Genomic DNA, 13,088 nt, shown 5'->3' with positions numbered 1-13,088 from the left:
TAAAATAGCTTTTGATTAAACCTTTAGTTTTTCTTTTTTGTTTTAATGAACTTGCATTTGTTTTAAGATCTCTTGTTTTTAATGTTATTTATCTTTGTCTTTTAATTGTTTTAAATCTGTGGATAATTTAGTAATTTTTTAGGGGCTTAAAAAATAAACTACTTGTAAAAAAGTTTTTTTTTTAATTTCTTGTGATTCCAGAATTCATTTCCAGAACAAACTGCAGCCTGGTTTAAAAATCTCTGGATTATTTTAACCCTACACCAAAACCTCAGCTGTAAATAAAAGTCCATAAATATTATTATGACGCGCTTTTACAGCGGGAGACGCACAGCGCGTCGCCTGTTGAATACGTCACCACCAGGGCGACACGCGCGTGTGGCTATTGGCTATTAGCAGTTAGCAACGCCGCGCAGTGAACTGTTGATACCGGAGTCGGGAGGTTTTGACCGAACAAAAAGGCGCTAGGAAGATGGCTTCTGCCGGGACACAGGGCAGGAAGAGGCTCCTGAAAGAGGAGGACATGACCAAGGTGGAGTTCGAGACCAGTGAGGAGGTGGACGTCACTCCTACGTTCGACACGATGGGGCTCCGGGAGGATCTGCTTCGCGGGATTTACGCTTACGGTAGGCCGGGGATCGTACGGCCTCCAGAGGGAAGCTCGAGCCGCCCGTTGTTCGGTGTCGAGAAGTGGTTTGGATTAAAACGATTGTTTAGGGACATTTTTATGTTAGTTTCTGCTTATTTAACCATTTGTTGGTAGTTAGGGTCATACCGGTCTGATCTGGACCCGGACCCGGACCATCGGCGGATTTAGGAGTGAAGAAGCCCCGGGGCTTTATCCAACTGCGTGATGGAGGTTTTTAGCCTTTCCAAAACATTTTAGCTTTAAAAAAAAGTCATTAATCTATTCTAAACGTTCATATATATTGTTGGTCTGTGAACAGTTCTGAGAAAATAAACCTTCTGGATTAGTTTTTATTGTCTTTATGTGAAAGTCGAGTATTAAATTGCATTGTACAAATTAGGGATGCACCGTATGAAACTTTGGGCCAATATCGGATATAAATGATGCTATTATGGCCGATAATCCATCTCAACCACCTCACCCTCTCAGACTGATACTTAAAGTAGGGACTTGGACTTTTTTTTTTTTAAGTCGGCCCAGTTTAACTTATCAGACCGACATCGAAATGATAAAAAGTTACTAACATCAGCCGATACTGATGCTGATATATCGTGCATCCCTGCCTGGTGTAAATATTTTAATTGCTTCCCTGCTGCTGCTGTAACTGAGGCTTCAGCAAACTCCGATTCAACCACAGCTGAACCCAACGATCTGGTCATTTTTGAGTTAAAACAGCTGCTGCATAGAAAGTAAATCTCACTGATGGACCCGAGCAGAAGCACGATGGAGATGCGTGGAGTCGACAGATCTGGTGGACCTCCTGACTGATTCCAAGTCTTCGTTCTGTTTCAGGCTTTGAGAAGCCGTCAGCCATCCAGCAGAGAGCCATCAAACAGATCATCAAAGGGCGAGACGTCATCGCTCAGTAAGTAGTCCATGTCTGGTCTCACCACTGACCAGGTCCTGATGGGGTCTAACTGCTGGTCTCTGCTCCTCACAGATCTCAGTCTGGAACTGGAAAGACGGCCACCTTCTGTATCTCTGTGCTGCAGTGTCTAGACATCCAGGTGGGTGTTCAGCAGCAGCCAGAGCTGCGGTCACGAACCTGAACACCCACCACCCAGTAATCGGGGGTGTTGCAGGTTGCTCGACCCCAGGGTTGGGGTTAGACCTACTCATCTACCCGTGATCTTGTCTATAAAAACGTTTTTATTTGTTTTAAACTCAACTGTTCTCGGCTGAAACTGATGACATCATGCTGTGATGCGTTTCTTGTCACAGGTGAGGGAGACCCAGGCTCTGATTCTTGCTCCAACTCGAGAGTTGGCTGGGCAGATTCAGAAGGTAATCCTGTCCCTCCGTCACACCTGCCCTTGTTCTGGTGATGCGTGGCTGTTTCTGATTGGTTGCTCGTCTTCTGTCCAGGTGCTGCTGGCTCTGGGAGACTACATGAACGTCCAGTGTCACGCCTGCATCGGAGGGACCAATGTGGGAGAGGACATCCGTAAGCTGGACTATGGTCAGCACGTGGTGGCCGGCACTCCTGGCCGTGTGTTTGGTGAGTCCTCCTCCATCTGCATCATAAAGACATCACCTGTGACGTCATCGTAAATCTACCTGTTGGAACTTGTCGGACCTGTTCGGTTCCCATGGTGCTGTTGTGATAGGTGCTCAGTTATGAACTGACTCGTGGTGTTGGTGCAAGTATACGAATCCAACTTGCATCACGGCAGAATAAGTCAGACCAGATCCAGAACCTGGAAGTTATTGACCCCCCTCTCTTCTGTTCTGGTTCTGGACCTGAGTTGTGAGAGCTGTAATGTGAGTCCAGGAGATAGCCCAAGCCTATAGCTTGCCCCTTTAGCTTGGCCCAGTGCATTATGGGCTGTTTTGTCACATAGTGTCAGAAGTTAGGGATGCACCGATCAGGTTTTTTGCTGCCGATCACCGATACCGATCACCGATACCGATCACGTGGATTGGCCAGAAATTTTCTACAACATTATAATGAGTGCTACAAACTACATAATCTGGGAATAAAGGAAATGCAACCTAATCTAAAATGGTCTGTATTAGGGTTGTCACGGTGTGAAAATTTAACCTCACGGTTATTGTGACCAAAATTATCACGGTTTTCGGTATTATCGCGGTATTTTTTTTTAAACGTGCTACATTTTCACACAATTAAATAAACCCTGTATGTCAGGAAATATTGTCCTCAGTTTGTGTCTAAATTTTGCCTAAAATGTGTTATTTTGTAATTATGTTGTTTATTTGTTTACATTTTTCCCCTTTGGTCTTTAAAATACCAATATTTGCCCATAACTTCTTATTTTATGTCTGTTTGATGTCATCATTTTAAAAATATTAGACCAGATGATACTCAGTACTCAAGTAGACTTCTAATCAGATACTTTTTTACCCTTACTTGAGTAATAAACCCTATATCAGGAAAATATCGTCCTCGGTTCGTGTCCTTCCAGTGAGCTTTGCAGATGTGGGAAAATGTCATCAGGCAGTAATCGTTGTTAAATTCATAATTATTCTCGGAGAGAGACCAACTCTTATCTGCCCCTGGGAGCCCCGTAATGCATAGCGTCATTTCAACATGGCGGTGTCCGCGACACGGTTTATATGCAGGTAGCGGCGCTGCGGCTGCTTTATATAGCGACTCGTTGCGTTCTCCCTCAACCCAAATCCTCGGATCACACATTTGAGCTAAAACGCTAACGTTAGCTTGCCTTGCGTTGACTGTAGAGTTGTGGGTGATGGTCACGCAGATGTGTCATGAGATTTGAAGCGTTGCTGCCTTTCACAGACACTTTTTCTGCACGTGCTGCAAACAGGATAGCCGTCTTCCATAAACTCCCTCGGCATTCTTCAAATATCTAAAATATGCCCGTACTTCCGACTTTGTCTTCTTTGAGGGATAATAAATGTCCTCCTGAGCGCTGCCGTCTCCTCCTTTGACCATTATTTCAGCTTTAGCTTCAAGAAAGTTTCTTTGTAAACAAAGCGTGCGTCTGTGCCGCCGGCAACTTCAGCCGATGATACGGTGGCTGGTAAGGGTCACCGCGCCTACACCGCAGCCACGGTAAACCCATTGAGATAATAATAGTTTTTTTTAAAAACAAGACTGTTATTATTATTGTCAACCTTTTTTTTTTACCGGGGTTTACCGCTACACTGGTTACCGTGACAACTCTACCTGATCGGATTGCTTTGATCTATTTTGAAAATTCCGATCAAAACCGATAGGGGCGCTATCGGCCAATTACGATCAAATACCGATCCATCGGTGCATCCCTATCAGAAGTTCATTTAGACCCGGTCCGATCAGAACTGGGCACCTCATTGCGTCATGACCATGTGATCTGTTTTGCTGAATTGCTCCTGGCTGATTGGTCGATGATGTCAGAGTTGATATCTGACCGCTTGTCTCTTCGCAGATATGATTCGGCGCCGGAGTCTGAGAACCCGGGCCATCAAGATGCTGGTTCTGGATGAAGCAGATGAGATGCTGAACAAAGGTGAGGCTGAGCAGGTGGACCGCCTGGATGGACTTGGATCCACCTGGTGCTGGTCGCCAGGAGTCCCTCAGCACGTGTCCGTTTGTGCCTTTCAGGCTTCAAGGAGCAGATTTACGACGTGTACCGGTACCTGCCCCCGGCCACACAGGTGGTCCTGATCAGCGCCACGCTGCCGCACGAGATTCTGGAGATGACCAACAAGTTCATGACTGACCCGATCCGCATTCTGGTCAAACGGTGAGTCAAGAAACTCGTCGGGTCCAGGAGTTGGTTCAGAATGGAGCCGACGTTGGTAAAGTCCGCTGTCCTTCCCCCAGTGATGAGCTGACCCTGGAGGGCATCAAGCAGTTCTTTGTTGCCGTGGAGAGGGAGGAATGGAAGTTTGATACTCTGTGTGACCTCTACGACACGCTGACCATCACTCAGGCCGTCATCTTCTGTAACACCAAGAGAAAGGTCAGAACCCACACAGGTCCTTGTCCGATGATCTGATCTGGTTTTGCTGTTGCGCTAGTCCAGTTATTCCCAACCAGGGGTAAACGTACCCCTAGTGGTACGCGAGCGCGTTACGGGGGGATGTGGAATTATTCATATTTAATTTCCCAGATGATGCATCATCCCATGTTGGCTGTGCCCTGGTTAAAAACACCAGGCTGGGATGTGTTATGCTTCGTGAATACGCAGATGTAGTAAGCTTTGGGTTTTTAAGGAGTCTGATGTTGAACAGAAAACCTCTTCAATAAAATATTCTTGTTGACAATAAAGTCTTATCGCATTGACAGCTCTTAACGCTAATTTCTTTAAAGGAGACATAACATGCTTTTAATTTATTCCTTTTTACATCTAAATCCTTCAGTTGGGGTCTAAATACAGTCGAGCTGCAGTACTTTGGTCTGATTTCCTCATCGTTGCTCCACAGACCCTCATCTACCCGTTCTGAGGAGAGTCTTGAGAACGAGCCGTTTTTGGGTACTGTCTCTTTAAATCTGGAGAAGGAGCTGTAAGCTCCGCCCCCCCTCCACAGTGCAGACCTGTACTCTCCTCCCCCAGTTGGACTTTGTAGTTCTATAGAGAAATCATTATTTAGCATAGCAGAAACATTATATTAGCATTTTTAAAACATGTGGGGAGAGTTGTTCATCAGGCTGTTTCAAGGCTGCTAACTCTCTCATGCATTTGTCTGTAGTCTCACACACACACACACACACACACACACACACACACACACACACACACACACACACACACACCCGTCACAGCCGACTGAGGGACAAGCGAGCAGGCGCGTGCACACACACACACACTACTTTTTTCTTCTGTTTTTATGTATTTATTTATTTTATTTTTTATTTTTTTGCAGTAGTGTCATCAGCTTCTGGGTTTTAAGTGCTGCCACACAACCCTTCCTTAAAACGAGGAACAGTTCTGAGCTGTGTGGCCAAAATAACCAGACATTCTGCATTTTTCCAATAGGACTACAAAAATCTTGGCGAGAAGAAAAAATGGCGGATTGGCTCTGTGTTTAGCTGAGGGCCATGACCATATTTGGTAGTTATCATGACGGCATAATTTTCTGACGTAATAGGTAATTTGAAAAACTGAACGGGTGGACAAATATGCCCAAAACTTAATTATTAAATATCTAAATAGCAACTCTAGTGAATAATATAAGCCTTTTTGCTCACTTAGACACTTAAAATGTGAAACACACCGTGTTAATGGATAAAAGTGAGTTTTTCATGTTATGTCTCCTTTAAATGCCGTTCGTTTATTAACACATGATGAACACAGACTTCCAAACCTTCTGCCAATCCTGTGATTTAGTTTCAACTAGAGGCTGACCGATATGGGCTTTTTAAGGCCGATACCGATTTTTAAAGGATTTCGTTGCCGGTGGCCGATATCTAAATCTAATTATTAAGACCGATACAAATATACCTTTTAGCAGCACATTGTGTAATACCAATGCCCCATACACCGGCACTACTGGTTACTGCTGCGGGTGGTGGTCTTTACGTGTGTTTAAAAGAATTGCAGCTTGTGTTTATTTCTGATGATGTTTATTATTTGTCTTCTTGTTCCAAAATGTCCATGATCCGTTCACAGCAGTTGAAGGGTTTCAAATGAATGCGTTACTTGCTCCAGTGACAGTCCGCAGAGCCCGTTACACACAGCCACAGTCCTCGCCACACAGTAAAACACTGTTTGTCCCATCACAGCAACACCTGAGTCTCATCTGTGTTGGCTTAAGTAGGCTGGTGCTTCCACAATCAATCGACCAATCAAATGAGGCCAAGCCTCCTCTCAGGTATGCAGAAAGAAAATGAAAACAACACAAATGGCTCCTACACGTTGATTGTGAAAGACAACCAAACACTCACTGTGTGCAAAATAAATTAAATAAGTCAATAAATCTCTTCAAATGTAAAACAAAATCAAAACATTAAAAAAAACTGTGTTGGGGTTCTTCGGGTCCTTTCTTAGTCTAGTAGCGGCAGCAGCTGGCCACACAGGTGCCAGATTATTATTTTTTATCGGCTTTTAAAAATAATTTTGACCAGTGGCCGATATAGAAAAACTGTTATTTATCTGCCCGACTGTGATCCGTGCCTTTGGTACCTGCAGGCTGGATTATCACAACTCGCTATATGCGGGGCTTAGGCAAGCGCCAATAGCACGCCTCCAGGCGGCTCAGAACTCGGCTGCTCGGTTGTTAACATCTACCAGGAGGTCTGAACATATTACACCAGTCCCACGTGCCTTGCATCGGCTCCCTGTCTCCTATCGCATCAGGTTTAATGTCTTCCTGTTTGTGTTTAAGGCGTTAAACTCAGGGGCACCTAAACACCTTTGTGACGTCATCCACCGACATGTCCCGGTGCGTTCCCCTAGGTCAGCTGACCAGAGACTATTAACCGTGCCCAGGTACAGCCTGAAGTCTCGTGGGAGTCGTGCCTTTTCAGCGCTCGGACCAAGTCTGTGGAACGAGCTGCCAGCCGACGTAAAGCAGGCCAAATCACTGGAGACCTTTAAAAGCCGACTACAAACGCATCTGTTCTCGTTGGCGTTTGGTAGGGCTGGGGGTAAACGATTATTTTTAAAACGATTATTCTGACGATTATTTTATCGAATAGTCGACTATTCTAATGACTATTTAGAAAATTAATCTAATGATTATTTTTCTATTGCACAATTAACAAAAACCAGAAAATCTCAAATAAATTCCTCAAAAAAATTGATAAATTGTTACTGTAAGAGAATAAACACTACAGGCCTTCCATTTTGTATAACACTGCTTTTATTGTGTTGGTTGGTTATGTTCTGGTGACGTGTAGAACTTGGGAGTGCAGGCTGCTGCCTGAGAGGTGGTAGAAGATGGAGTGTCTCCATGCTGCTTTGTTTTGGTCACTTATGTGCGTGAGGCGAGTGGTCTTACGGGTTAAACCAAACTCAGGTGATATTTTACACTAAACCGAAAACCCACAACACTCTAAATGTAATAAAAGGGAGATCTACGCCACAAAAAGATGAACTCTAAACCAAAACGTAACGGCTTATCCAAACGCAAGAAGCTGTTAGCGAAAATGTTAACAGTAGCTTTACCAACGTTAAGTTCAAGTTACCAAGTTTAAACAAACCAAAAACACCCAGCAGCAAACAGACCAGCACGGAGGAGAGACTGCTACCACCAAAACAGCTCTCCTCATGTCTGAAAGAAGCTCCTTAATGAAGGGAGAAACGCTCCCGGTGATGTCCTACATCTGCGGTAGAGACCGAGCAGCACATCTGACCCCGGAAGTTGTCCGATGCCGGGAGACGAAGGCGGGCAAAACAGGAAAGGAATCTAGTAGTGGACGGACATTGTTCCGGGTCTTCGGTATTTGGCGGAGATGTTAGTGAAGGCGGAGAAGAGGGCGAACTAGAGGAAAAACAGACAGATTCCTCCTCTATTTACAAACTCCTGGGGATGCAACAAGTGGGCGCGGTGCGTCGACTTCCGGATCTGACGTCGACAAATTTTTAGAATCGAGCCGTCAACGTCATCTAGGCTTCGCTACAGCCCTAGCGTTTGGACACTGAAGTTGGGATTGGGTGGGCAGCATCACTTTGAATGTGTCTGGATCTGATTCTGGGAAAGGACTGATATGGATTGCGAACTTGTACTCGGGATTTCTTATTGTATTTTAAATGGTTATATGTCTGTTTTATTGTTGTGATTCTTATTGGTGTACAGCGCTTTGTTTGTCCGTTTTGGGCGTGTGAAAGCGCTTTATAAATAAAGTTGATTTGATTTGATATACCAGTCGGCCTCTGGTTTAAACAACTTTTCCTGCACAGTTGAAGCTGTTTTTTCCTGTTGATGATTAAAGTCTGCAGCGCCGCTCTCTCTTCGTGCTGCCGGTGCGCGCGGCGGCCAGACCCGAGGATCAGCTGATCTGAGCCCTGCTGAACCAAAGGCAGAGAAATAGTTTAACCTCCAACCTGTGGGTGTGGTTTCAGGTGGACTGGCTGACAGAAAAGATGAGGGAGGCCAACTTCACTGTGTCCTCCATGCACGGAGACATGCCGCAGAAAGAACGAGAGTCCATCATGAAGGAGTTCAGATCTGGAGCAAGGTATTAGATTCTCAGCGGACATGGTGGACACGCACTCAAAACCACAGCATCACATACGTTCTACCAAATCTCTCTCCTACAGTCGTGTCCTCATCTCCACCGATGTCTGGGCTCGAGGTCTGGATGTCCCACAGGTGTCCCTCATCATCAACTATGATCTGCCCAACAACAGAGAACTCTACATCCACAGGTATGAGACGCTAATGTGGGAGGAGCTTATCAAGGCTGGTATTGTTAACGTAGACTAAAAGGTAAAACATTTTGATGAACTGAATTGAAAATATAAAGGAGATTTTACAAAAAAAGCAAACTAACTGAAACTAACGAGCATTCACACAACTAAAGAAAAAATGTGTATTAAAATAGCGGAAAGGAGACGCCCCCTAGAGGACAGCAGGGCTGTGGCAGTGACCTGTCTATGATGCCATCAACAGGAGGGGACCCTTTAGGAAGATGCCACTTAAATTAGGGGTGCACAATATATCCGCATCAATAGGTGTCAGTCCGATAAACAAAACTGGGCCGATATTAACAACCGATATAATTTCCATCTTGTTTCCATCCATTTATCTGAGGGTGAGGGTGGTGGTGTATAAATTCAGTTCAGGTAACCCATGTGCAGCAAAGCAGTGAGGTACGGGGTGCACCGCCCTGCAGGGCCCTATAGACATGGAGCAGGACCTTAAGTTTAGCCAGGTACACAACCGAGAACCAGTGAAGCAAATCCAACACGGGAGCGATATGATCCCTCTTCCTTGTACCTGTCAAGAACCAGAGTGTCCAGTTCTGGGCCACCTGGAGCCGTGCCACCGCACCCAGGCTCAGACCAGCATCTGGTAGAAGCATCAAATTTTAAGTTCGTGACTACCTTCCTATCGTGTGAGGACAGAGAAGCAAGGTCAACCTGAAGGCTCTATTGGTGGTCAGAATCATTACCTCCGTTCTGTTCATATTCAAATGCAAATAACTGTAGGCCATCCATAACTTAACTTCCTCCTAAGAGTCTAGAGTGGAGAGACGGAGCCACCTGTCCCCAGACAGAGAGGTGGGTAGATCTGGAACCATCGCATTATGCTGACAGGGAGCCCCTCACTGGCAGCAAATAGACTGCAAAAAGAGGGGGCCCAGCATGGAGCCCTGTGGAACCCATCATCAGAGTCTCTCCCAGGCAGAGGTGGTCTTCCCTATCCAGACACCACTTAACGTCAAAGTAGGACTGCAGCCATTGAAGGGCCGGGTTAGGGTTAGTTGTTACCGGTCCAAAAATATGTTGGGACTGTGTCAAAAGCTGACGTTCTAGTAAAAGTACGACGACGGCATCGCACACATCTAGCTGAAAGACTGTAACGCAAAACCGTTAAAGGGGCGGTCTTGGTGCTGTGTCAGATGGAGCGAGTCTTGCGTGTTCCTTCTTCTCCTAAGATCCACAATCATCTTTGTTCTGTTAACATCTAAGATCAGATGCCTCACCCTTCCACAGATTCACCCACATCGTCTCTGTCCTCTGTCTCTTGTCCATGTCTGAGACACTCTGAATGACAGGACCAGGACATAGAATAGAATCGACCTAATTAATCCCACAGTGGGAGAATTCACTTGGAGAAAAGGAAGAAGAAGTAAATGATAGCAAAAGTACAGGTGAATACACGAAGGCAGTCCGCTGTTACTGTAACGTTCAGTCTCACACTCTGAGGTGCGTCAGTCAGGGTGTCAGTAATCCAGGTGTCCACCTGTGTCTTCTGACATGATAACTTAGCATGGATGGTTTTAAATGCCCTGGAGAAAACAAAGATTAGAAGCCTAGATGATCTACAGGCTTCACCCACGGTGACTCACTGAGCGTTGCTCACACTGGTGACGCCACCCACTAATGGTCCCAGCAGCAGCCCGGCTGCGTGGCGGAGGCTAATCCGGTTGTGTGTGTCAGCATTTGCATCGTGAATTTGAAGAGACAATTTGTAATGGGGTAAAAGTAGATATAGCGCCCCCCCAAGGGGCTTTACAACACAATCAGTCATTCACCCATTCACACCCTGGTGATGAGCTTCGTTGTAGCCACAGCTGCCCTGGGGCACAATGACAGAGGCGACTCTGACGTACACCGTCGCCACCGGTTCCTCTGATCACCACCAGCAGGCAAGGTGGGTCAGGTGTCTTGCCCAAGGACACAGCGACAGACTGAGGCCTAGTCCACACGTAGCCGGGTTGTTTTAAAAACGAATATCCGCCCCTCCAAAAACTTGCATCCACACCACCTCGTTTAAAAAACAGACCCTGTCCACACGTACCCGGATAAATACGTTGTTAAGGACATGCCAGACCTGTAGGCGGCAGTACTTCCCCCGTTCTTAACCTCGTCCTTCGTCTGTGGTCTTCCGCAAGGAGCAGTAATTCCTCTTGCAAAACAAACAAGCAGAAAGCGCTTGGACAATTGATGGATCGGGTAGTGACAGAGCGCAGCTCTGAAGGCATCCATGCTGTCGGCTAGTGTAAACACAGGTCGCACACGTGATGTCAGCATTTTTTTGTCGCAGAAAGTGACGTTGCGGACCTTAAAACTCCGGTTTTGTCTGTCCACACGCAGACACCCAAAACGGAGAAAACGCAGATCTTCACTTTGGCCGGAGTTTTAAAAAAGATCCGTTTTCGTGTGAAAAAACTCCGTTTTCGTGTGGACGACAGGCCAAAACGTAGATAAATATCTACGTTTTGGCAGATCCCTGGCTACGTGTGGACAGGGCCTGAGTGGGGCTTGAACCTGCAGCCTTCTGATTACGGGGCGAGCACTTGAGTCCTGTGACACCGTCACCCCATAAAAATGCATAAAATGATTGATAATATTGGTGTCTTTGTACCATATAACAGGGTATCCGCGGGTCCTTAAAAAGTCTTAAATTTGCTTTTCCAAATTTAAGGCCTTAAAAATCCTTAAAAATTACTAATAATCCTTAAATACAGTTTCCAAAGGTCTTAAATTACCAAAGACCCAATAAACAAGATTATTTTATTTCAATTTTCATGAATTTCTAGTTAGTGTTCAGCATTTTTTGTGTACGATGTTGGCGTAAGCGGAACCATACACATTCAGTTGGTTGTGAAAGGGGGCTTTTTTAGATGAGCACATTAGCTGTTTAAGCTAGTGGGAGATTGCACCATGGGGACGTGCAACTTTTATGGTAACTGGATGGCTAATCCCACGTTCGCAACGTGGTTCGCACCGGTTCCAGGCAATAGCTGGAAATTATAGCTTAAATTTAATTTTAAAAAATAGCTTAAATTTGGCTCTCTTAAACCTGCAGATACCCTGATATAACCATAGCAATTGGGTCTAAAGTACACAGGGCACAGGTCTAGCACCTTTGGGCGGTGCCATGTTTACTTCTGCTGGCTCCGGGTCCTGCGTCTGTCGATGACATCACACTAGATGATTGGCTGAACATAAGGCTTACGGAAAATCCGTTACCACGTTCAAAAACATGTAAGCAGTAAGAAACACAAACATAATAAAAAAACAAACGATGAATTATTTCTAAAATGTGTGAAAGAACAGAATCGAAAAAGAGATGCAATATTTTTGGGCCGAGAGGTATTGCCGTAGTAGTATGCCGTCGGCAGGAGCAGGACCCTGAACATGCAGAAGTAAAGCACCAGAAAACTTCTCAGCGTTCACTAGATGGAATTACCTGACGCACCATCAAGGTCTGAGGAGTCATGCCAAGCTTGCATGTTTTCTGCTCCACCGGCAGTTTATCGTAATGTGTTTTTAAACCAGCGAGTCACAACTACCCTGAAATGTATGTTTATACTGCCCCCTAGCGGCAGGAAACTACCCTGCCACTTTAAGTCATTCTGATCTCGCCCAGGATTGGTCGGTCGGGTCGTTATGGCAGAAAGGGTGTGGCCATCAACTTTGTGAAGAACGATGACATCAGGATCCTTCGAGACATCGAGCAGTACTACTCCACCCAGATTGATGAGATGCCGATGAATGGTATGAGTTACTGTTACCATAGCAACACTGGTGGCGGTCTGGTTGCTGCATTCATGTCTGTCTTTCTCTGCAGTTGCTGACCTGATCTAACTTCGATGACATCACCGTGGAGCCCGGCCTCCTGACCTTTTTATTTTAAATTGTTTGTGTTTTACCCGTTTCTGGTGACTTGACGGTATTTTGTAAATAAAGTCTTTAAAGTCAGTTTTTCCTTTCATGTTATTTCACCGTTTCCACGGAAACCGTTTAAATATGAAGTGGAGACGAGGAAGACCGTGTTCAGACAGGTTTCAGCTTTTTATTTTTCATTTGGAAGAAAAATG

The 13,088-nt window shown here is 45.4% G+C and overlaps 1 protein-coding gene across 1 annotated transcript; it reads left to right on the top strand.

Moving 5' to 3' along the window:
- The first annotated feature begins 358 nt into the window (after window positions 1–358).
- eif4a3 (eukaryotic translation initiation factor 4A3) lies at window positions 359–12,969 on the top strand. The gene is made up of 12 exons (XM_015972389.3): window positions 359–626; window positions 1,481–1,553; window positions 1,629–1,695; window positions 1,910–1,972; window positions 2,054–2,186; window positions 4,078–4,158; window positions 4,254–4,395; window positions 4,476–4,614; window positions 8,659–8,774; window positions 8,857–8,964; window positions 12,638–12,765; window positions 12,839–12,969. Exons 1-12 carry the CDS (start codon window positions 473–475, stop codon window positions 12,853–12,855), a joined length of 1,221 nt encoding a protein of 406 aa, XP_015827875.1. The 5' UTR covers window positions 359–472; the 3' UTR covers window positions 12,856–12,969.
- Window positions 12,970–13,088: the final 119 nt, after the last annotated feature.

The sequence above is a fragment of the Nothobranchius furzeri genome, chromosome 6 (genome assembly GCF_043380555.1).
Source record: "Nothobranchius furzeri strain GRZ-AD chromosome 6, NfurGRZ-RIMD1, whole genome shotgun sequence".
In the NCBI taxonomy this organism is placed as follows: domain Eukaryota; kingdom Metazoa; phylum Chordata; class Actinopteri; order Cyprinodontiformes; family Nothobranchiidae; genus Nothobranchius; species Nothobranchius furzeri.
The sequence above is the reverse complement of the archived record's forward strand: the minus strand, read 5'-3'. Positions and strand labels throughout refer to the sequence as shown.

Bases quoted from the DNA above. Each gene is read 5' to 3' on its own strand.
- eif4a3 (XM_015972389.3), top strand. From the start codon at position 473: ATGGCTTCTGCCGGGACACAGGGCAGGAAGAGGCTCCTGAAAGAGGAG. The intron at 1,973-2,053 runs GTAATCCTGTCC...TCTTCTGTCCAG, and splicing joins TGGCTGGGCAGATTCAGAAG to GTGCTGCTGGCTCTGGGAGA. The intron at 4,615-8,658 runs GTCAGAACCCAC...GTGTGGTTTCAG, and splicing joins TCTGTAACACCAAGAGAAAG to GTGGACTGGCTGACAGAAAA.